This window comes from Diachasmimorpha longicaudata, chromosome 1, assembly GCF_034640455.1.
Source record: "Diachasmimorpha longicaudata isolate KC_UGA_2023 chromosome 1, iyDiaLong2, whole genome shotgun sequence".
Lineage (NCBI taxonomy): Eukaryota > Metazoa > Arthropoda > Insecta > Hymenoptera > Braconidae > Diachasmimorpha > Diachasmimorpha longicaudata.
In genome coordinates, this window is record NC_087225.1 from 4,792,438 (window position 1) to 4,814,629 (window position 22,192).

Here is a 22,192-nt window from a genome sequence, read left to right on the forward strand (position 1 = left end):
AATATAGCAGTAATGAGTTGGAGGTAAACGTGATAATGGAATCATTGAAGAGAGTTAGGGTTTATCTGCTAGGTACCGCATTGAAAATTGTCACTGATGGGCAAGCGTTTACGAAGACAATGCATTTACAGGATTTATGAGTGCGCGTAGCGAGATGAGCTTTACTACTACAGGAGTTCAATTTTGAGATTGAACATCATACCAGCAGAATATTCCACACGTAGACGCCCCGAGGCAAAATCTGTTGCCATTAGTCGTAAAATTGTGACGTGTGTAATTGGCATTCATATTTAATAAAAAGTGGCGTTAATTGAACAGCGACACTTGCAGTGATTTTTCCTACCCACGGACATCCTTTCGTAATCCACGGTTATCTCGGCCATCTCTCACAAATACTTCCCACACCAGATCCCACCACGAACACAATCAACTTAAATTACTGAGAGTTCAACCACGCAGACAGTAAAGACAAGGACTCAGAGTAATACAGTATCCGATTATATCAATAACGAGGGGCCATTCATTCGTGAAATCACTGTGTCACTTCGGGCTAAAATCATGTTTGAAATCACAAGAAATCTCATGAAATCGGTGGAAGTTAATTGCAATCAGAGAAATTCTGGGATTTCATCGATTTCAGGTGACTGCAAATGAAATCACATGAAATCAGTGAAATGCCATGCAATCAGTGAAATCGCATGAACAATAACACCAAAAAATAAATAGAAAATCGTCCGCAGATGAGACAAAAAAAATTCGAATGTATTAAATAGGTGAAATATACACGGAATATTTTCGATGAATTCAACGTGTTTTGCATCGAGGTGTTAACCAACTTTTGTTTTCAACTCCGGACGCTTTTTCTACGGGGAAAAAAACAAAGACACAACGCGAGAGTATCGACTCATGAAATTCTTAGAGAAAATCGATCGACGAATTTTCCCAGAATCCGCGTTTGAACTGGCAATTTCGACCACACGCGAAGTAGTACAGTTATTAACGAAACGTCGTCAGCGGTGCGTCATCAATTGTATGTAATAAGTTGTATCTACGTGAGCCGAAAAATGTATGAAACGGATTTTTTTGAAGGCGAAAAATTCAGGGAGGTTGTGAGGAGTGATACAGGGATTAATTTGTCGATACATGTGAAGTTAATTTTGAAATTTAGTGGCTTGGATCATCCCGTTGCTTTCGAGGGAATCACAGTAGAAACCATTGATGGGGTGGAAATGCACGCGAGGGATATTTTGAAGGACATATTAGATCCCAACGAGAATTTACAGTTGGTTTATGGTCCTTATCATAAAAAACCCGAGAAATTTAAATTCAACGCTGGGGAGCGTACTATGATAATGAAACTTGTACAGTTAGTAACAGAAAAAATCCCGGATTTTTGGAGGCCTAAGAAAGAGAAGACTCTAGAGACTCGACCAAAGACAGCGACAAAAATGCCATTGACGCTGTCCGGTCATGAGAATATTGATCTTGAACGCCAGAAACTTATTAAAAGGATAGAAAATGTGATTAATACGTTTTTTGAAAAAGAAAATTTCATTGAACGGGGAGTCGTGCCACGAGTCTCAGTCGACGACTTATCTGTTAAAGTAACGGTGGTTGAGCAGTACCAAAGAGAGAATTTACCTCAATCATTCTGATATGCGGCGAAAATTAAGTGCATTTTCTGTTCAGCTGTTACGGAACTAACGAAAGTTTCAGCTACCGTGAAAACTGGTAGTCGTTGGGTAGTGACAAATTATGAAAGACACTTGAAGAGTTGTAATACGAAGAGGAAAAGATCAGTTACCACAGATACAGCCCAACCTACACTCACACAACTGAGTAAAAGAATGAAAAAGAACGATGAGGAAAGACACCTTTAAAAATCTACAATATCCGAGACATCAAGATCCTTTTTGCCAGGTATTATTATTAACTAATTCGATCAATGTATGAAAGTTCAATTTTCTCACTGATTAAATTATAACATGGAAAAATTATACTAGAGTTATGTTTTGTCTTCAATTACCCGTGATATTTAGATGAGAATAATGAGATTTCTTCGAGGATAATGTTTGTTTTCGGAATTTTAGAATCAACAAAGGTGCATTGAGAATTAAAAGTGGAGGATCAGCTGGAGAAGCCTCCAAATGCATCAGGGACATAGCATGGTGTATCACCAGGTATTTTTGCTTACTGTATGAATAATTAAATTAGGGGAAAGTGAATTTGGAAGTAGAAGAATAACACAATAGGACACGAATAATTGGGTAATTTTCGTTATCGGTTTCTAATTTTTTTTTGCATTCTAGAATCGCGTGGAAGTGAAGAAAATGATGAGTCCCTACACACAAACTCGTTAGACTCGATGTTGGACCATACGACATTGTCCATGCCGTCTCCAATCAGAGCTCCACTGGAGCCTCTGATGTACTCAACGATTCAATCATCTCAGGTGTCGAATAACGAAGCATCGATTCAGTCCAGGGTACAATTATCAACCCAAAAATCCATCGATCAGGAAGTACAACTCCCCACTTCGATTTCATCCACTCTCAGACAATCTTTAAATATAATTAATAATCCGGATTCGGGCAATATTGAATCAGGGCGATTGTCGAACAAATCTTCCTGATCAGATAATTGCGAAAGTTCGAAAGCGTGACAATTCCCGGCGGCTCGAAATGCTAAAAAGCTGCATTTGTCAATTACCGGAAATCAGTCAATCATCACAAGTTATTTTCCAATTTTTGAGAAAGTACACAGGCTCATACTCGAGAGTAACAAATTAAATCAAATTATTACGTCTTTCCTAGAAAATAGAAATAATCAGCCTGGCAATATACCGTCAAAAGAAGATAAGTATGAATTTTTAAAGAATCTGCAGCAGGTGGCGACTGGACAGTGTCAAGGTAGGGGTAATCAGCGATATGACGATGGCCTAAAACTTTTCTGTTCGTATTTAATCACAATTGGTGAAAAATTAATGTATGAAACATTACACGCGAATCTTCCCATTCCTTCAACATTTTGCAACGTTCTGAACTTCCAGATGTCAATAAACTCATACAAACGATAGAAATTGCTACAAAAGATGCGGTCGATGCTGTTAAGGAGTTGGGCATGGAGATGGAGATTTCGGATTGTTTAAAAATCTCTGCGAAATTGATGGAAAATGAAGAATTCTTTGCTAAAGATCTGGATGGTTTAGATAATGTTGAGGGTGAAAATGATGAAGAGGTGCGGAATGCGGGGGATGAGATTGACTCAACAGGAGAGTTGGCAGAATTGTTGAGAGCCTCAACAAATCTTTCTGGTGTTACAGACCCTCTAGAATTGAGAAGCGTTAATAAGGAGAAAACTAGTCTCCCGAGAGTCCGTTTACTATTGTGACACATAAGTCAGGTACAACGTCTGAAATACGTAAATCTTCATTGTGTTGGCTTTTTGATAAAGGACATTCGCAGTTGAGCACTGATAGATTAGGAAGAGTTATAGTGGCTGAATTGATGAAATACGACAAGACTAGAAAGATTTCAAGCGTTGAAAACGAAGGGACTCGCATCATTAGACAATGTGATGGAATAAGCATAGGCGATTGGTGCCTATTCAAGGAAAAGAATTATAAAACTTGTTTATTAGGATTGGTGTTGAGTTTTGTTTATTTCGATGGGAGAACAATAAAATCTCGAGAGTTCTCAGGATCATATGCTCGTGTACAGGGTAATGTTAAAGAAATAGGTGTACTTTGTACCTGGTATATTTTAAAGAAACAAACAAAGATTTTTGAAATGCAGCCAATGACTACTGATGGCTATACAGGATGTCCCAAAACTGAACGTCCAAACTTTAAAGTTAAGTTGGGGGTGAAATTCTGGATCGAAAAGTCCTGAGCGACTTTTTGTTCAGACGCACCCTTTTCAACTTATTGAGGGTTGAAGTTGGACGAATCAGGGGCGTGGGGTAACTGGTCGCACGACGGTGAGGAAAACGTGCGAGTGTGGTGGTGTCCCCACCATGCGGTACTACTTTCCTGCGGCGGCAGAAAGAGATGCCTGGTGGCGGCGGGTAAGAGGAAGGGGAGGGAAATGAAAAAATATATAAAGACGTTGTCAAATATTTTTAGTTCTACATTGTTTGTCCTTTACTGAGACGTGAAGATTTCATTTCATTTAGTTTAATTCAGTTCAGTATGTCAGAGATATACTTTATTTTACTATGTGAATAAATTATTTATTGAAAAAGATTGCCATATTTCTCCTTGTATTTGTCATTGCATGACTTGGATATAACTGCTGCTAGTGCTAGTATTTTATCCGGAGATCTAATTGAATCCAACTTATCTCCCCTACCAGCCCTCTCCGCCCTCGCTGCTCCATTCGCATTAAAGACTTGAAATCATATAAAATCATTTGAAATCGTGAAATCATCAGAAAAAAATCCTTGGCAATCACATGAAATCAACGATTTCAAGAAATCATTGAAATCAGCTCGAAATCAGATGAAATCAGCAATCACTGTGTCATCGAATTTTTGAATGAATGACCCCTCGATCAATAACGTCGGAAGTGAAAAATGGGATCGAAATCTAACCACCAACCCGACGGACCATCGAATTAATAAGTGTAATAATATTAATGATATGGGCATACAAGATTTCAATAACACAAATAACGAGGAAAATCCATGTTCAACAGATTCTATTAAAATAAAACGTTTTAGAGAGAATTCCAGCGAGATAGAGCAGGTTAGATAGAACCTATCAGCTAAAACCGTTGAAATCATTACGAAACCGTTCTACGCGACGTTTTTAGCAGTGAATTTACTTCATTACAAATTAAAATTCATGAAGACAGGTCGACTGAAAGGTGAAATTAAACAAATAAAACAGCGCATTAACTTGACTACGAAAACATCAGGTATGGGGATTATCGACAATCCTGAGCCAGTGGAACCGCGCAAACACCACACAGGCCGGTATATGGCGATTCCATGTTAATTGTGACACTAATCGCGAAGGTAAGCGTTGAAGTGACGAAAACAGCTGTGAAAAATAGCATTGAGTTAGCAGATCTTTCCATAGTTTTGTGCAAGTTAAAAAAGACATCAAAACGAAAAGTCGTTATTGACTGCAGGAATCTAATGGAAACGAAGTAACTAGTTGATTACATGGGTGAGCGGCTAGGAGGGAATATAAAATGATAACTCCGAAAAAGTATGTACCAAAGATAAAAGTAACGAATATTGATATTGGGGTTCAGGATCGTTGCCGCGATAGTGGGCCCACAACAGGAAATTGTTTTTGATTAAATTCCACAATAAATTGAAAAATTGAACGCGATTCACTCACACTTTTTTATTTTCAAAATGATAATAATGGGGAATTTAAACTTCTTGAGAATTACTCATTGTAACATGATATTTCCGTGAGAAATAGGCTTTCTTATTCGATCGTTCTGCGAGTGGGTTCATTATCAAGAATCACAGACGGGAAGTCACCAACCGACAGTGAGAGCACGAGCGAGAAGTATTAGCATTGATTAATTTTTTTATTATTATTGTATATTTATCGTTGTTTAGTTGAATTTACCGCCAACATCGTGGGAGTGACGTTTCGGGATCTTCAAGAGCTTCGCGGAACTGCGAAGGACTTCGAGACTCTTCGGGCTCTTTATTGTGTGCTTGAGGACTATTAGTTTTGCGAGATCAATGAATCATTACAAAGTCTTGGTCACTCCAATCAGTGAAATAGCTAGATGTCTCTTTCGTTATGTTCGTTACGTTCGTTATTTTGTCGCGTGCCTTTGACGGGTTTTATGTAGAAATTATTGCGTCTGATCATTACGGATTTCTGTTTTGTGTCTGAGTTAATTATGATGGAGTTCTAGACACTCCGAAACTGTCTTCAATTATTTTGAATTATCATTCTCGCGACTGTTTAAAATTTTGTTAGAGAGTAGACTCTCGGGTACATGAGTAGTCTCTGATAATGATTTGGTGTGGAATTGAGAATCAATATAGTGTGGCGCCTGATCGATGGGTATTAGATGAACGCTCTCGCTGTCAGTTATTGTTTGAAGGACATTGAAGGGTACGATTTAGGATATCGCATCCTTGCTCAGTTTAGCTGGCTTTTATCTCAGAGTTTCGGTGTTTACATGTCACTGAGTCCCCCGCGTTATCTGACATGATAATTTTAGACAGTGAAATTCTTGATTTTACGTATTTTGACGGTTATTTAAGTTTGACTTCGTTGACTAGGAATGTCCGTTATTTATTTATTTATTTCGTTTTTGAGATTGATGATTGTGACTCATGTATACATTAGATTCTGCTTATGTTGTAATTTTAATAAACACCTGGAAAATACCGGGGTTTAGAAGAAACGTAATTAGACGGTATAAGATTTTGAGATCAGTATTAAATTGTAATTTTCCACGCCAGATTGTTTAAATATGTATTTCATTTGTCGGCCCAGTCACTTAGTCTTTTTTCTAGTCTGAGCTCGTACAGGGACCTGTACAACATTCACCGCTTGACCTAGGGGGCAAACGTTCGCGCTTCGAGACTGGTATACGAGACAAGTGGGAAATTCTGTTTTGTTTCGTTCCAATGGTCGTTCTGGTAATAACGACCTGACGCTCAACATATTTTTCGTTTCAGGGTTTTGTCGGCGTCGAAGGGCTCCGTAGTGGACTGAGGTTTTCCGTGAACTTAGAAAATTACGTCACCACATATAAAAAAAACAATGGACATTGATTAAGAAGAGAGCAAGTTCGACGGTCGTATCTCGAAGTAGTCTTAACTAGTAACTAACTTAGAAATTTTTCTTAAATTGTATCGTCTTAGATTTCAAGGGAGTGAAGGAAGAAGGTTGTCCCTTCTAAGGGAAAGGGTAGAGAAAATTTAATTGGTCGAAAACTATTGGACAGCAAAAAGTATGCCCTAGTCTGTTAACTAGACGAAAAGCATGTTGGATCTTTTATTGAGGACTGAACCAATAGAAAAAACTAAAAATTCAACACGGTATCTGTGGGTACGTTTTATGACGAATATAAGTTTTTGGAAAAAAGGTTTCCCACTGAAGAAATTACAGAAAAGGAAATAATTTTCGTACAAGGTCATTTCTACATAACGTTCAAAGCGACATAAATTATGATCTTTTATGACTCCGACGTGCAAAAATTGAACCGAAAGTGGTTTTAATAATTTTCAGTATAGCAGGGAAAACCTGCGAAACATAAAAGGTCGTCTTAGTTTTTTTTATATACAGGGTGTCCCAGAATTGCACGTCCAGGCTTTAAACTTAAGTTGGGGGTGAAATTCTGGATCGAAAAATCCTGAGCGACTTTTTGATCAGACGCACCCTCTTCAACTTATTCAGGGTTGAAGTTGGACAAATCAAGGGCGTGGAATACCCGGTTGCACGACGGTGAGGAAAACATACGAGTGTGGTGGTGTCCCCACCATACCGTACTACTCCCCTGCGGCGGCAGAAAGAGATGACAGGGGGCGGTGGGTAAGAGGAAGGGGAGGGAAATGAAAAAAATGAACACCCGCCCGCTACATAAAAATTATTTACTCCTGCCCTAATTAATGCCAAGGGATGAAACCAAGGGCATTCGATGGAGGAATAAATTCCCCATCGATTGAGGCCCATTAAATCTCTTAATCTTATGGAAAAGGAGAAAAAAATAGCGTTGAAAATTACAGCGCTGGAAAAAAAAACCCGGCGATTTAATTTTCTAAAGCCCCATTGGCCCTGTATGAGATTTTCATTTTTTCTTTCAGCGAAGGAGAAAAAAAATGATCAATCGCTGATGATTTTTTTTTTGGTGTTCATTTTTTTCATTTCCCTCCCCTTCCTCTTACCCGCCGCCGCCAGTCATGTCTTTCTGCCACCGCAGGGGAGTAGTACCGTATGGTGGGGACACCACCACACTCGAACGTTTTCCTTACCGTCGTGCGACCGGGTATTCCACGCTCCTGATTCGTCCAACTTCAACCCTGAATAAGTCGGAGAGGCTGCGTCTGATCAAAAAGTCGCTCAGGACTTTTCGATCCAGAATTTCACCCCCAACTTAAGTTTAAAGTCTGGACGTGCAATTCTGGGACACCCTGTATAATGTTCACGACCGAACGATTGACTATAATGAAAAAAAAATAAGGAAATAAAGGGAGATCTACTGAAACAAAACAAAACAAATGCCATGTAACTGCAGACGTAGTTGATCTGAAAATAATAAATAAATGGGTCATCGCAAAATATAATGAAATTTCACTGATCATTGAGGTGGGACAAAATATGCATCAAAATATTATGAAAAAAGGATTTGTGAATTTAGGGTGGAATAGGTGTGAAGGTACAGAATACAGGGTGGCGATCAGGTAGGGGCGAACTCTAAACAGGCATGTTTTGGGGGTGATTCTGAGCAGAAAAGTCCTTTTCTACTTTTCGATCGGACTCACCCCTGCAGAGATATGGGGGTGAAAAGAACGGCCAATGGGGCGCGAGCATTGCGCGGCTCTCCGTCCGTGTGCCGCGGGTAAGCAGTGTGCGTGCTTCCCCTTCTCCTCGGGCGGACGTTCCATTCCGCTAGTGAGTAAGAGAGAGACAGGGGGAAAGATATTTCATGACAATCCTTTCAGGGGGGGGGGGCGCTAGGATGATTAAAAACCGATTATTATTTACCTTAGTATTATTTATTAAAAGACAAGATTCTGAAAACCGCGGGCATCCCCCTTGGCGTTCCAAAGCTAATTATTTAAATATTAATTATCTCATTATGCAATAGCCCTACAGTGTTTTGTCAAGAGATCTTTTTTATTGTAAATTTAATTTACAACAAGAAAGGTCTCTTGACAAAATGCTGTAAAAGAGCCTATTATCGAGATAATTAATAATAAACAATCGCGGGCAAATTTCAGAGGGGATAGCTCGCGATTTTCGCGGAATCCGGAGCAATAACCGCGTTATCTTGATTATCACGTAAACAAATGGATTTACGGCCTTTTGTCACAAGACATTTTTTGCAGAGAATAAAATTATCTACAATAAATGTCTCCTGGTGGAATCCCGTAAATCCATTTGTTTATTGAATAATTGGATTTGAATTTTAAACAACAATCCGCGATTAATTATCAAATTAAGACATCTACGCGATTTTTCGATAAGATCATTAATGTTTAAAATTGCATTTCTCGCAAAAAAGCCGTTTTGACAAAATGTTGTAAACCCATTTGTTTACAAGATAATTGCCAAAACGGGTTTTTTGTTGGAAAAATTCGGAAAATCGTGGGCATCCCCCTTGGCGTTCCAAAGCTAATTATTTAAATGTTAATTATCTCATTATGCAATAGCCCTACAGTGTTTTGTCAAGAGATCTTTTTTATTGTAAATTTAATTTACAACAAGAAAGGTCTCTTGACAAAATGCTGTTCGCGCCCCATTGGCCGTTCTTTTCACCCCCATATCTCTGCAGGGGTGAGTCCGATCGAAAAGTAGAAAAGGACTTTTCTGCTCAGAATCACCCCCAAAACATGCCTGTTTAGAGTTCGCCCCTACCTGATCGCCACCCTGTATATAAATCTGAAGCGATGTTGGATGTCTTCAATTGTTGGGGGTTCCATCCTATAGCGAAAAATTGTACAAAAAATAACGGTGTGCAGAATATGCACCCGAAATCATAACACACAGGAATGTCGACCTACTGGCTTTAATTGTATCAGCTGTTGGACTCACAAAGAGAAATTTCAACTTTCTAATGAACAAATTGAACATCACGTGAAACATAAATCGTGCTCTTCCTACAAATATTTTATGAACAGATACAAAATAGGGAATGTCGCGATTTCGTAAGATCTCTAACAAATCCAAACGCACATAAATCGCCAGTTGTATATATGAATGCGCGCGATTTATTGAGAAATAAAGATGAAATAGAGGAACTCGTGATTAATTTGAAAAATCCAGCAATAATAGCGCTATTGGAAACTAGACTCACAAATGAAATAGATGATCAGGGCATTAATGTGCCAAGTTACCAAGTTATCTTAAGATGTGACTCTGAAAAAAGAATAACGGGAGGGGTTATGATGTATGTTCGTAGCGATATTCAATACAAAATGTCTGTAGATGAAAAAAATTGTCAATAATTGTTGGTCAATCGGTATCAAAATTAATGTTAGAAATTTTAAAGATGTGCTCATAGTAACTCATCGTTCTCCGGGGGCAAACATATCGGAATTCATAGGGTATATAGAGAACATATGCGAAAGCTGTAAAAATGAACGTAGCTGTGTCTACGTTGGAGATTTTAACACTAGAACTACCGACGATTGACGTATACCTACTTCTCCCGGATGGGTCAAAATTACTTGTTTCTTAAATTACTAAAAGATATATAAGAAAAGACAGCCATTTTTACGTTTTTATATATTTTGTAATTTTATGAACAAAGCTTAAATATAATCATTTAATAATAGTAATATAATGGCAGTAATTTTTTAAATAATTGTATGATTAAACGAACTTACCTGTAAGTGAAGTTCTATCATAATTGTATGAAGCGCCTCGTCCGAAAAGATGAACAACGTAGTACTCTTTGTACAGACCGAGGCACCACAAGTTTAAAGCTAGAAAACAAAAATGTATCGACCCCCAACCCATGCGTCCCATGCATCGGGGCTTGCCCGGGGGTTGCTAAGAGAAGAATTCGAGAACATTCGAACCAAGGTCGTCTTCCAGAATATTCCCAAACCTTGGGTTGATAAGCAAAACAAAACAGCCCTTGGGTATATAAGGAGACGCCAAATTAGACAAATACTCACTTCCCTTCGATCACGTTAAGCCGCTACAAGTGAGCTCGGAGTGTATTCGAAATAATGTCAACAAGTTATCCTCAATCGAGTATGTTTGTTCTCTATTCACAACCGGGCTCAACTCATTAATAACTAGTGCTTTTGTCAATTATCAAATGGTACATCACCAGAGAGAGCTTCTCGTGAACACAATGAATTAGTATTTTGAGTTATTGAATTCAACTAGTTTGCTCTCAACGCTCTATAGAGGGATGAAAACCATCACGCGCTAAGATGCGTCCAATTACCGGACGTTTAAGCCAGTATAACGTACGTGAGTGACCGAAGCACACGTGCGCGTTATAAACCTCAAAATTTTAAGGATATTCTTAGTTCTCCGTCGCGTAACATAAAATATCTTTTGCTCGAGTACATCACCAGTGTTACGCTAAGTTACCTGAAGAAAATCACCTATGGAAAATTGGCTCAAAGGCACGAGGTCCCGCCTCAACAATTTTTAATAAAATCAGTGCATCCCCAATCAGACTTTCGTGTCTCGTGTTCTATAATTTCCCCGACCTATCCCAAATCGGCACCATAAACTCATCTCTAACTCAAACAAATGACAAAAGCTGTTTGCAATAGCTAAATATACTGGGGATGAAAATGATTGGATAAAGTCCAAACAGAAAAGAAATAAAATGGTGTCTGCAATTCGTAACGCAAAATTGACATATTATGAAAAGAAAATTGATCAAAATAAGGCGAATAGTAAAGTGATGTGGAAAACATTGAAGAAGTTGATGAAAGGAACGAGCAAAGCGGAATTGCCTAATGAAATATATAGGAACAATAATAAGATAAAGGGAGATGAACATATCGCAAACAAATTCAGTAGCTATTCTGTAAGTAGTGTCCCAGAAGTTGTAAGAACTGTCAGAGTTATAGAACTGCATGATGATCAAATGAGAAATATACAAATACATCGGTCGATAATTTTCACTCCATATCGAAAAAGGAATTTGATAAAATAGTACGAGATCTACCAAACAAAAAAGGCACCAGTGATGGAATATCAACAAAAATAATGAAACTGAGTAACAAGTGCATAGGAAATAATATAAGACAAATTATGAATAAATCCATTACGAAAGGTCATACCCAAGTAAATGCAAGCATTCGCAAAATATACTCATTCTAAAAGTCAAAAATACGACGCACATGGAGGAGTATAGGCCTATTAACATACTCCCATAATATGAACAAGTATTAGAAAAAATCATATCGGAACAGCTCATATAACCATCGATGATAAATCAATTTTATCGCGCTCAATTAGTTATTTTTTTACGGCGCTTTCGGTAACGTGTATATTTGACATTATCTAAAAATAAAGTGATTCTGTTCAATAATCGGCACGTGCAGTGATTTGTTAACCCTCTCAGTCATCCTCCCGGATCCATTCTCATCTCGCCCATCTTTTAAAAATATTCCCCAAACCAGATCCCGCTCCATCCAATGTGACTAATGATGGGATTTATAGCTCCACGATGCATTTTTATATTACGAGCGGAAGAGTAGACTAAAAACTGGAGCTAATTTAATGTGCTGAAATTGCAGTGTTATTCTTCTGCCGCCGGAGGGTAGCCGAAATAAATGCAGGAACGAACTCTTATATTGGTTCGAACGCAATGCGACCGGCAAGGCTTTGCTCCTTATTCATACAACTTCAATCCTGATAAGCCGAAGGGGGTATGTTTGATCCGAATTCGGGTCGAGACTTTTCAATGCAGGATTCCACCCCCAATTTGCAGGGGGCATGCAGTTGTGCGATACCTGTGCAATAAAAATATGCTAACTGTTCATCGAAAATGCGTTGAATTCTCGAATTCCTTCGATGAATGAAGCCTCGAGGAATATTATACAAAGTATTCGGCACTGTAACATAAGGACATCGTTTGCATTGTTCGATATTATTGGTAGTCCTTTGCGTATAATCGTCGAATATGGTCTTCTCGATTATATCTCTTTCACCAAGAAATAGTGAATTACCACGGAGAGATGTTGTAGCCTTTTTGTTGCGGACCTCTTTTCTATATGGTGACTCCGCTAGATCGCCTATGAGATCGCTGTAGCCCTGTGGATAGTTGAATTTTCGCTATTAATTAGTAACACATCACAAACTATCTTTGAAAGTAGTCATTCTTACTACTTTATTCCTAGGGGGTGTCAATAAAGTAATCGATTGAAAAAATAGGGTATCCATCTATATAGGAAATTCGGGAGAATCCTACTGTGCCGCGTTATCCACCAATAAGATACTCGTGGACTAATATCCACAAAACCTAGCTATATGCTATTTGTTTGAGATACTGTTTCCTAACACCAAAATGAAGACAGCTTCCTAGATAAAAGAGAACTCGTGGCAATTTGGTAAATCTTGGGCGCGGCTCACCAGTCAAGAAACAAGTTCAGAAAATGATGGAGAAATCTTCGATTTTCAATTGACAACACGTCACATATGGGTTCTCACTCAAGTACTCGTGATAGTACCTCAATTATTTACCGGCGAGGAAACATAGTGTATTACACGAAAGGATCCCAAATATTACGAATTACTCAAGAGAGTATCATTTTTAATAACAACGGAAAAAGATTGACTAATCATTGCATGGTTTCACCATCGATTGGTATTTGCCAATCCCTTTTTCAATTTATTCCGATTTTTAACAAATGAATATGTTTGAATAAAATATGTGAAGTAGGGCTAAATAATCCTTCCATTATTAGGTTCCCCTCCCAATGCACTTGACGGTAAGAATACGAAAAACAGCGCCGTCGGTAAAAGTAATCACAAATTCCAGCCAAGGATTGGAAGTCTAGTCTTTCGATGCTGATAAGTTCTCAGAACGTGATAGCTGGAATTTCATCACGCAATCAGCGGGATAGTCTGTACTTCCTTTATTCTTCTCTCACTAGACCCTTTCAAATTGTATTTCCCATGAGAGGTAAATTGAACTACACTATTTAGAAGTATTCTAAAGAGAGAAGAATGTGATTCAATTAATATTTCGGGTTGTTCAAATATCCACTGGAATCTAGACAAGTGATTCAGAAATTCAAATATTAACTCAACTGTCTTCTCACTGGATTTGGAAATTTAAATTCATTTTGATCAAATGGGTTGCTCTATATCTCTCAAGAATTCAGGGAATAAGTCCTTCCGTTTGGACGTTGATCGGCCTTTCTATCGCAGTTTATCCTATAGTCAGATGAAAGTGGCGTGTGCATTCTGAACTACGATAGATTATTCAGGTGACCCAGTAACAACTACTCCTGTGGAGAAACCTGCACCCTCAGAAAAACATGCACATTAGATGAAGGCTCGCGATATTGCGAATAGCATCCATTTTTTCGGGTACTTTTGTGAATGCCTCAATTCATGAATTTGAGTACGCAGTTAAAGCCAATAAAGGTTCTTCTTGCACTGCAGATGGCAAAAAGAAACAATAGGTCGATCGAATATTAAAACTAGTTTGACCTCCTGAACATGCGACGCGATACTCACATTTATTCACTTCACCATATCTTTCAATGAATAATCGAAAGGTACAGGGATCGGTATAACTTCCCATAATATGGTCCAACAGTTCATGGTGTTGTAAAACTCGACACGGAAACTTTGCAAGATTTCTTGGGTCGACTGGCAGCACTGGTTGAATACAGTCTAAAAGTCATTGACCCCTACGAAGGGGCGGACAGGATGGCCTTGAGGAAACTTGCATGAGTATAGTGAGAAAATGGAAGGGCGGGAGAGAGAGAGGGAATTTTTCGAACGGCCTTTCACAGCCACAGCCAATTCATTGCGCTGAAAGTAGGTACAAAGGAAGGCATTCATCTATTGCCGCATCCGGGTTCAGTGTCGCGTGCAATCGTCGCCCTACAAAAAAAACTTAAGTTTCCCTCCACACTTCCTACAAAGCCACATCCCAACACGTGATAATGTTTGAATTTTGGGATTTTTCAGGCCTCGCGTCATCCTTGCCGCCCACCCCTCACCCACTCCCCTTTCCACAAAAAGTATGTTCTCGGGACCCGCACAATAGGGCTCCTCTTCGCGTATCGACGTTCTCTTCACAGGGTATGCCGATAAAGGGAAAATCTGCTTCGACAGGTCTGGAAAAAAGAGGGAGGAGGCGTTCTAGGAATAACTCGCCAATGGTGCCCACCTAATAGTACTTATGACATTACGTGGACACCCAACCGGCGACCACCACCGGATATTTTTGAATATTCAGAATGTGTATTTTTATACTACTTTCATGGCTTATATATAAATTCAATTCGGATCAACGACATTCAGTCCGTGATACTGACCAAACTCCAATTCACTTGTATCCCTATTTACAACACTGTCAAGTACACGAGCGGATTCACGAATATTGGATCCTTCGGAAGGTTTTGAGAATGGGCTTTTGCCCGCAGGGATTGCTTTCGAAGTTTTCGGATGGTGAAAGCCCTTGATATGATAGTAATTGTGACGTCTGAATTGATCGTTCTTCAAGTCGCCAATGTGATTGTGCATAAATTCACTTTTCCTCAGGAATTGTCGTGCCGCTCGATCAGCCATATCGAGACTGTCCTCCTCACCTCGAATGTGAAGAAATGAATCATCGAATATGTCACTGCTTTCGCGTTGCTCGGGAGGCAGCCGATTTATCCGGGATTTTACAATCGTCAGATGTTTTCGTATGTATTCTTGATCTGCACGTAGAGCTGCAGCTTTTTCGAGGCACTGTGCTGCCAGATGAAGCTGACTACGTTCAATCATAACTACACAAAGGTTGTGAAGACCTTGAATATTCGCTGGATCCAGCTGAAGAATTTTGCGGTAACACTGCAATAATAGTAATTGAAAAGCGTTATAGTAATTTCATGAGAATATCAGGGCATTTTATTTGTTCATCAGGATAAAACACACAGCTTGTGCGATTTCGATTCCATGATACGATTATAATAAATGTTCAATGACCATTCGATTCAGGCCGTATTCTTTCTTGATCAGCATGAGTAACGGTCCCAGCCATACTGATTATTCACTTAATATCATGCAATTATTATTTTTTTAGAGCTAAGTGTTCTATTATTCAACGTTTTGATCGTAGTCAATCGACTAGTACAAGTTGCACTCATATTTTTCTGGCTACGCGTGAGCTTGATGTTTTTTAGTATTTTAATATTTTCGGATTTACACATGATGATTGTTGTGTTGTCAGTCAATGGAAACAAAAGATATTGGCAATTCAATTGATTACTTAGTTGGTTGATAATACAGTTCTCTCTCTCCCCATCTCTCTATCTCTCTCTATCTCTCTCTCTAAACATTTCCTTTAAACTGGAAAAATGATGAACTATCCTGCTTACCTTCTCGGCGGCATCGAAGTCCTTAATGTTATTAATATATATATCTCCCAACAGTATCAGTCCTTTGATGTGTTCTGGATGAAACCTAACGAGTTGTTTTAAGAACGGTGCTGCTTCCAGTGGTCTCTTTTCATCCGTCAGCAAAAGTGCCAGATTGAATAGGGCAGATCGGAAATCCTCCTTCAACGCTACAGCATTCCTGAACCATCTCTCGGCACTTGCAGCGTCGTGATCGTCCATTGCCAACATTCCGAGGTTGAAATGCAGACGTTCGTTATTTGAGTCCTATTTTAAATTGCTTACATTCATTCAATTCCACGTGAAGTGTTTTATACAATGAAATCAGTGATTTCGAGCTGGTATTTACCTTCCTCAATAGTTTCAGGAGCCTATCTCTCGCCACTTTACGAAGCTCTTCGCGTCCCAATTCTTGCAAAAGTATTGCTGAGTTTAATAACGCTTGCTCGTGTTCAGGATCAAACTCCAGTGCTTTGTCCAAATACGCCAGTGCCTGTGATGCTTTCCCCTGCTCCAAATACACGACCCCCAACTGAAATATAACAGAATTTGGCAAATCCCTCTACCGCATTAGACTTGATATAGTTCCTGTCGGGTAGAAAGCTATTTTTCTTCACGAATAGTAGAAAGGCCAACTGTCTATGCAAAATAATTAACTAACACAAACACTGATATGAAAATGAAACTATATTTTTTTCAACACAGAGATGTACAAAATTAATGGATGAGAACTCGTAAGTAGGAAAAAATGGATGAGTTCACGATGAACTCGTTTCCGGAACTGTCTGTTTGGAAAGTAAGGAAATTTGAAAAGGAAACTCTGCAAGGCCTGGAAATGAATGAAAGGAGACGTGATTCGTTACTTGCGGATTGGAAAAGCAATTTGATTGGAGGAATTTTCACAGAGGAAAAAATAAAAATAGGAGGTACTGAGAGTATGGGGGATGAGCTCCAAAGGGTCCGAGGGTCAGGAAAGGCGATGCTAGGTACGGGGAATTATTTAGTTTTTGTGAGGGATCATAAATGACAGACTGAGGAAAGTTGTGAGGATTGACCTAGCCATAAATGCATCCAGGCATAAAGAACATGAAAGTGGAAAGTGGTAAAATCGTAAAATCTATACATTTGATCACCAAATGTTAACCATAAACGCAAAACTTTAATTTAGTAACTGTCTTTACCGTTATGGCTGGACTGATGAAGGTGTTGGGGGAAAATGTGAGAATTTGGAAAACGAGAGGACAGAGAATGGTTAATGGGTGAAAGACCCAAAGGGGAATTCCCAAAGGCTGTAAGATTCGCCTGTTTACACGTTCCACACATTCCGCGTCGGAACAGTTCATGATTCTTTTTTCATTAGCACACTCCTATAATATTTGGCTCGGGGTATTGCAATATTTAACACGAAGAGGATTGATTAAAGTAGAGGTTCAGTTCTGGAGGTTTGAGTGACACCAGCCGCATCGTAGGACCTCATCCCAGGAGAGGCAGGGGGTCACATGCAATGCTGGGTTGTCCGCCCGCCAGCCGACTCAACAATTCTTCAGTAGCAGTCCTGCTGTCATAAGGACTAGTTCAAAGTGGAGGGGTAGTCCTCTGCATCACCGAAAAGTTTCATTTGCATTGAAGTTAGGTAACACTATGATGAGCAAAAAGGAGGATATGAAGATGCTTCATTTACAATTAAAGAGAGGAAGGCGTCATTCCAAACACCACTACCGGGTTCTGAGCCTCTGCTTCAGTCAAACCTCTTTAGTTTCACATCTTAATTTCTAAAATGTTGATTATGGCATAACAACCCCCGATGTATGTATGTGTGTAACCTTAGTTATGTAGTTTCATTCTCATCATCGTAAACAAATTGTGATCGATATCGATCACAAACTGAAACATTAACAGATATAAGACTGCTCAACATATGTTTTAGGGGTCAAGGGCCTCTGCTGGTCACATTCGAATATTGAGTTTTGCTCCCGTTTTCCCTTACCAAATATGAATCATATCAAACGCCCTCCATTCGGTGACAGCCGAGGTGATACATACTTAGCTGGGGTCAGCCGTGTGTGGATATTATGTGACCTGGTATTTTGAGACGTCACGGGTCCTCGACCGTTTCGCCGGTTTTCGAAGACTTGCACCAGACGGGAAGTCACCTCCAGTGTCCGGAGAAAGGAGGAATTAAATTATAGGGGAAGATGTTTTTATTTTCTCGGTGCCTGGCGAGCAAACGGATGTCCGCGCCACTACGCTCCGACGAGGGATCCTGTTTGACCCCGAGAGCATCGGCATCAGATCCAAGGAGTAGTCGAGAAATTTCCTCAGGCTCTCCAGGATAAATAGCCAGGATCCATGGTGGGGAGTGTCCAGTCGGCCGAGATGGGGGTATCAGAGGAGAAGGGGAAGGTCTCTCCGAGGAGAGGACACCGGATGTGGGCAGAATGTTCCGGAAAGATCGCCCGCGTTTCAGAAGGAAACACATACACGAGTGAAATTTTTGAGCCCCGGGCGTTCCGAGCCTATTACGCATTCCTAGTTTCAATTTACGGTTCGTAGCTTCTGCAGGATACAAATTATGTATCAGGCCTGTAGGAATGACCCGCAGTTTTATAACTGGAATTAACACGGTTGAGTGACTCAGTAGCTTCGAAAGAGTGTCGTTCGTAAATGAATTATTATACAATTCCGCAGCCCAGGGAGAGCGAACAATCATTTCTTATTTTAATATTACGGTCCCGTGAATTCCTTTCCGCGTAAATGCTAAGAGAATCTCACAAGGATTCCAAAATTCGTGCGCCACGCGGCCAAATCGATACACGCGCCACTACTTAAATAGGGACTTCTCGTTGTGACTATTATTTCCCCAAATAGTTGTGACATCCCTGCCCTAGCTACCTGAAAACGCTCCTAAATTACTAATTTTGCTTCATCTACTGTCGAGTCATACCAGTAAGTAGTATATAAGGCCCAATATTCAACTATCATTTTGTTAATGCAATAAAATAAGAAAATTATCAAATGCTATTTGAAAAGATTCCGGGTTTGTGGGAAATGAGGTGGATGAGTAGGTGTGATGATGTGAGAGGGGGCAGTGAAAAATGAGAGGGACCGGAAGAATGGACAGTACACAAAATTCACGATGTTTGAGTTGTCACCCAATTAGTCAATTTATTAAAAGAGTTGAGAATAATTCACACTCATGTACTTCGATTTCAGCGGTCAGAATAATTAGGTTTGAGAAAAGCTATAAGAGTTATTCCGGAGAGTTAACACCGATAATGATACGGAGATGTTCACTATAGCAAATCTGTTCACTCGCACAGTGTCTTGATACTGGGGAGGTGATTGTAGGAAGGTTAAATAATTGTGGATTGTTAATTAAAAATAGTTTTAATTATTGTAATGTTACTTTCACTTTTATTACACAAGAAAACAAAGAAAGAATGTTCCAAAAATTGAAAATTTGTTTAAGGATATCAAACACGTAAAAATAACTAGTTGTTTATCGACGGGGAAGTCTATTAATAATTAATACATCGCGAGGATGGAGAAAACTGTTTTTTATTCGAAAGAAATTTAACCGGAACGCGGTGTAACTGTAACAATCGAATATGCTACTGATAGAGATAATGTAGGAATTATGTCTGAGCAGTTCGTGACGCAATAACTGCGGACCGTATGTCGGAAGAAAAAACTAAAAACACACAAAAACCAAAAACTAATGTCGTAAAAAATCCATGCCCTCTTGGCAGAAAGCACGGACCATGACGAAAGTCGCCCTGACTGACCTTTTCGCAGAAAACTCACAGACAATAAAATTCAAAGAAAACCCTGAGTCATTAGTGACTCTTCAAGACCCCCAAGAAGGCTAAAATCTTGGGAATTGCAATAAAAATGTTTCGTATTCCCCATCCGTGTCTGCTGAAGGGATTAGAGGGAAAATTTCGAAGAGTGGACAATAAAATAATTTAGCGGACAGGCAGATGTTTTTTTTTCTAAATTAGTGATTTTATATTCCCCAAAAATGAGAATAATTTTAGAAATAATAAAAGCCCTATCCGCGGACGGAACAGACTCCCCCGTTGAATAACTATTTAATCAACGAATAAGATTCGAATTAAATTGGATTAATAAGATAAACGATAGACATATTTTATCTAACTTCTGCGTCGTTCTCGTTGATTGGCAACGGGGCAAGCCTTTTAACGTTGCGATCGAGAAGTCCTTTGGCTGTTTTGACCGTGACCACACGGATGATACCATCGGTTCCAGGCCGTACCTTGATGACACGTCCCAAGGCCCATTGAAGTGCAGCCAAGTTGTCCTCCTTCAAAAGCACCACGGTGCCTTCCTTAATCTGATGCTGTCCCTGGCTCCACTTGGATCGAAGGCTAAGCTCACTAATGTACTCGCGATGCCAGCGAGTCCCGAAGTGCTGCTTTAGCTTTTGAATGTGCTGCCATGATGATAATCGGCTGCTTGGAGTATCAGTGAAGCCGTGATCTCTTGGACAAATCAGCGACTCCCCAATCAAAAAGTGACCAGGAGTGAGAGCCATCAGATCGTTAGGATCAGAAGACATCGGCGTCATGGGTCGAGAATTCAAGACAGCTTCGATCTCGATCGTCAATGTATTGAATTGTTCGAAGGTGAGGAGCTCGTCCGTGATTATCCGATAGAAGTGATGCTTGAAGGACTTCACCGCTGCTTCCCACAAGCCACCGAAGTGAGGGGATTGAGGAGGGATGAAGTGCCAATGAATTTTCCGATTAGTGAGCATTGATTGCACTGCATTCTGAAGATCTGCGGATTGAAGATGTTCATAAATAGTTCGTAACTCATTATTGGCTCCAACAAAGTTTGTGCCAGTGTCCGAGTAGATGTTTCGGCAGCATCCTCTTCTGGCGATGAATCTCCGCAAAGCTGCGAAAAAGGCTTCGGTTGTCAGATCACTCACGACTTCTAAATGAGCAGCCTTTATCGCTAGGCACGTAAAAACTGCTACGTAGACTTTGACTCGTCCGCGAGTGCGAAACTTCTTCTCCTTTACGAAGAAAGGACCACAGTAATCAATACCCACGTTCGTGAACGGGCGAGACTCCGTAACTCTTGCTGATGGTAAATTACCCATTATGTAATTGACCGATGGTGGCTTCAATCTAGTGCATCGTATGCATTGAAATGATTCGACGCACAGAGTTGCGGCCGTCCAGTGGCCAATACTGTTGCCTGATATGGTATAGAACTGCCTAAGGGCCAGCATGTAGCTGGGACACGTGGGCTTCCTCGATGATGAGCTTGGTGACAGGATGAGACTTGGGTATGATGATCGGGTGACGTTGAGAAAACAGAATCATCGCGTTGCGTAGTCTACCTCCTACTCTTATGAGTCCATCCTTATCCAGGAATGGAGTCAGTTTGGATACCTGGGCCAACTCTGGGTTTTTAGCTCGCTTGTTCTCGGTGTCTTCAAGTGCACGTTTCGAAGGGCGTAACGTCTCTGCTTGCAGCCAATGAATGATAGCGTGCTGGGCCGTAATCAGCTCTGCTGCTGTGAGAGGACCCTGTTTCTTACTCTTAAAACGTAGACAAAGTGCAATAACTCGCCTTAGTTTGGAGATTGAAGAATACCATTCTAGTGGGTGTTGCTCTCGTCCATTATAGGCTACATGACAATATTTCTCTTTGATCTCAGAAGGCGGTGATGAAAACTGAAGATCCAGGACTGGCCAGTTGGTTTCCTCTGCTCGTAGCCATGAAGGGCCTTCAAACCAGATGCTCGATTTGATAAAATCCTTGAGGGGCTGACCACGAGATATTAAATCTGCTGGGTTATCATGTGTCCTCATATGTCTCCACTCGTGCGCTTTAGTCTTGGACTGAATATCGGCGACTCGGTTTCAGACAAAGGTTTGCAGCTGATGGACAGGCGTGTGGATCCAGTGGAGGACAATGG

General features: G+C 40.0%; 3 protein-coding genes across 4 annotated transcripts in view; 2 read left to right on the plus strand and 1 right to left on the minus strand.

Annotated features, from left to right (window-relative positions):
* LOC135168107 (uncharacterized) overlaps window positions 1–9,305 on the plus strand; it is a 90,586-nt gene extending 81,281 nt beyond the window's left edge. Inside the window, exon 3 of the mRNA XM_064132048.1 lies at window positions 8,716–9,305. The gene's annotated coding sequence lies outside the window, so the exon portion shown is untranslated. The remainder of the gene's footprint in view (window positions 1–8,715) is intronic.
* Window positions 387–4,249, plus strand: LOC135168824 (uncharacterized). 2 transcript variants are annotated; one of them, XR_010300103.1, is made up of 3 exons: window positions 387–1,920; window positions 2,091–2,180; window positions 2,310–4,249. XR_010300103.1 is itself a non-coding variant. In XM_064133395.1 (3 exons), exon 3 carries the CDS (start codon window positions 3,121–3,123, stop codon window positions 3,388–3,390), a length of 270 nt encoding a protein of 89 aa, XP_063989465.1. In that variant the 5' UTR covers window positions 407–1,920; window positions 2,091–2,180; window positions 2,310–3,120; the 3' UTR covers window positions 3,391–4,249. The 2 variants fall into 2 exon arrangements, 1 of the variants encoding a protein (XP_063989465.1); XM_064133395.1 differs by having other exon boundaries at window positions 407–1,920.
* Window positions 9,306–15,078: 5,773 nt separating the features above from the next.
* LOC135167675 (protein O-mannosyl-transferase Tmtc3) overlaps window positions 15,079–22,192 on the minus strand; it is a 103,940-nt gene continuing 96,826 nt past the window's right edge. Inside the window, exons 9-11 of the mRNA XM_064131127.1 lie at window positions 16,589–16,771; window positions 16,222–16,506; window positions 15,079–15,694 (exon numbers count right to left, since the gene is read on the minus strand). Of these exons, the coding sequence (XP_063987197.1) occupies window positions 15,137–15,694; window positions 16,222–16,506; window positions 16,589–16,771 (1,026 nt within the window). The 3' untranslated portion in view covers window positions 15,079–15,136. The remainder of the gene's footprint in view (window positions 15,695–16,221; window positions 16,507–16,588; window positions 16,772–22,192) is intronic.

Excerpts from the sequence above, each read along its gene's own strand:
- LOC135168824 (XM_064133395.1), top strand. The coding sequence starts at position 3,121 with ATGGAGATGGAGATTTCGGATTGTTTAAAAATCTCTGCGAAATTGATG.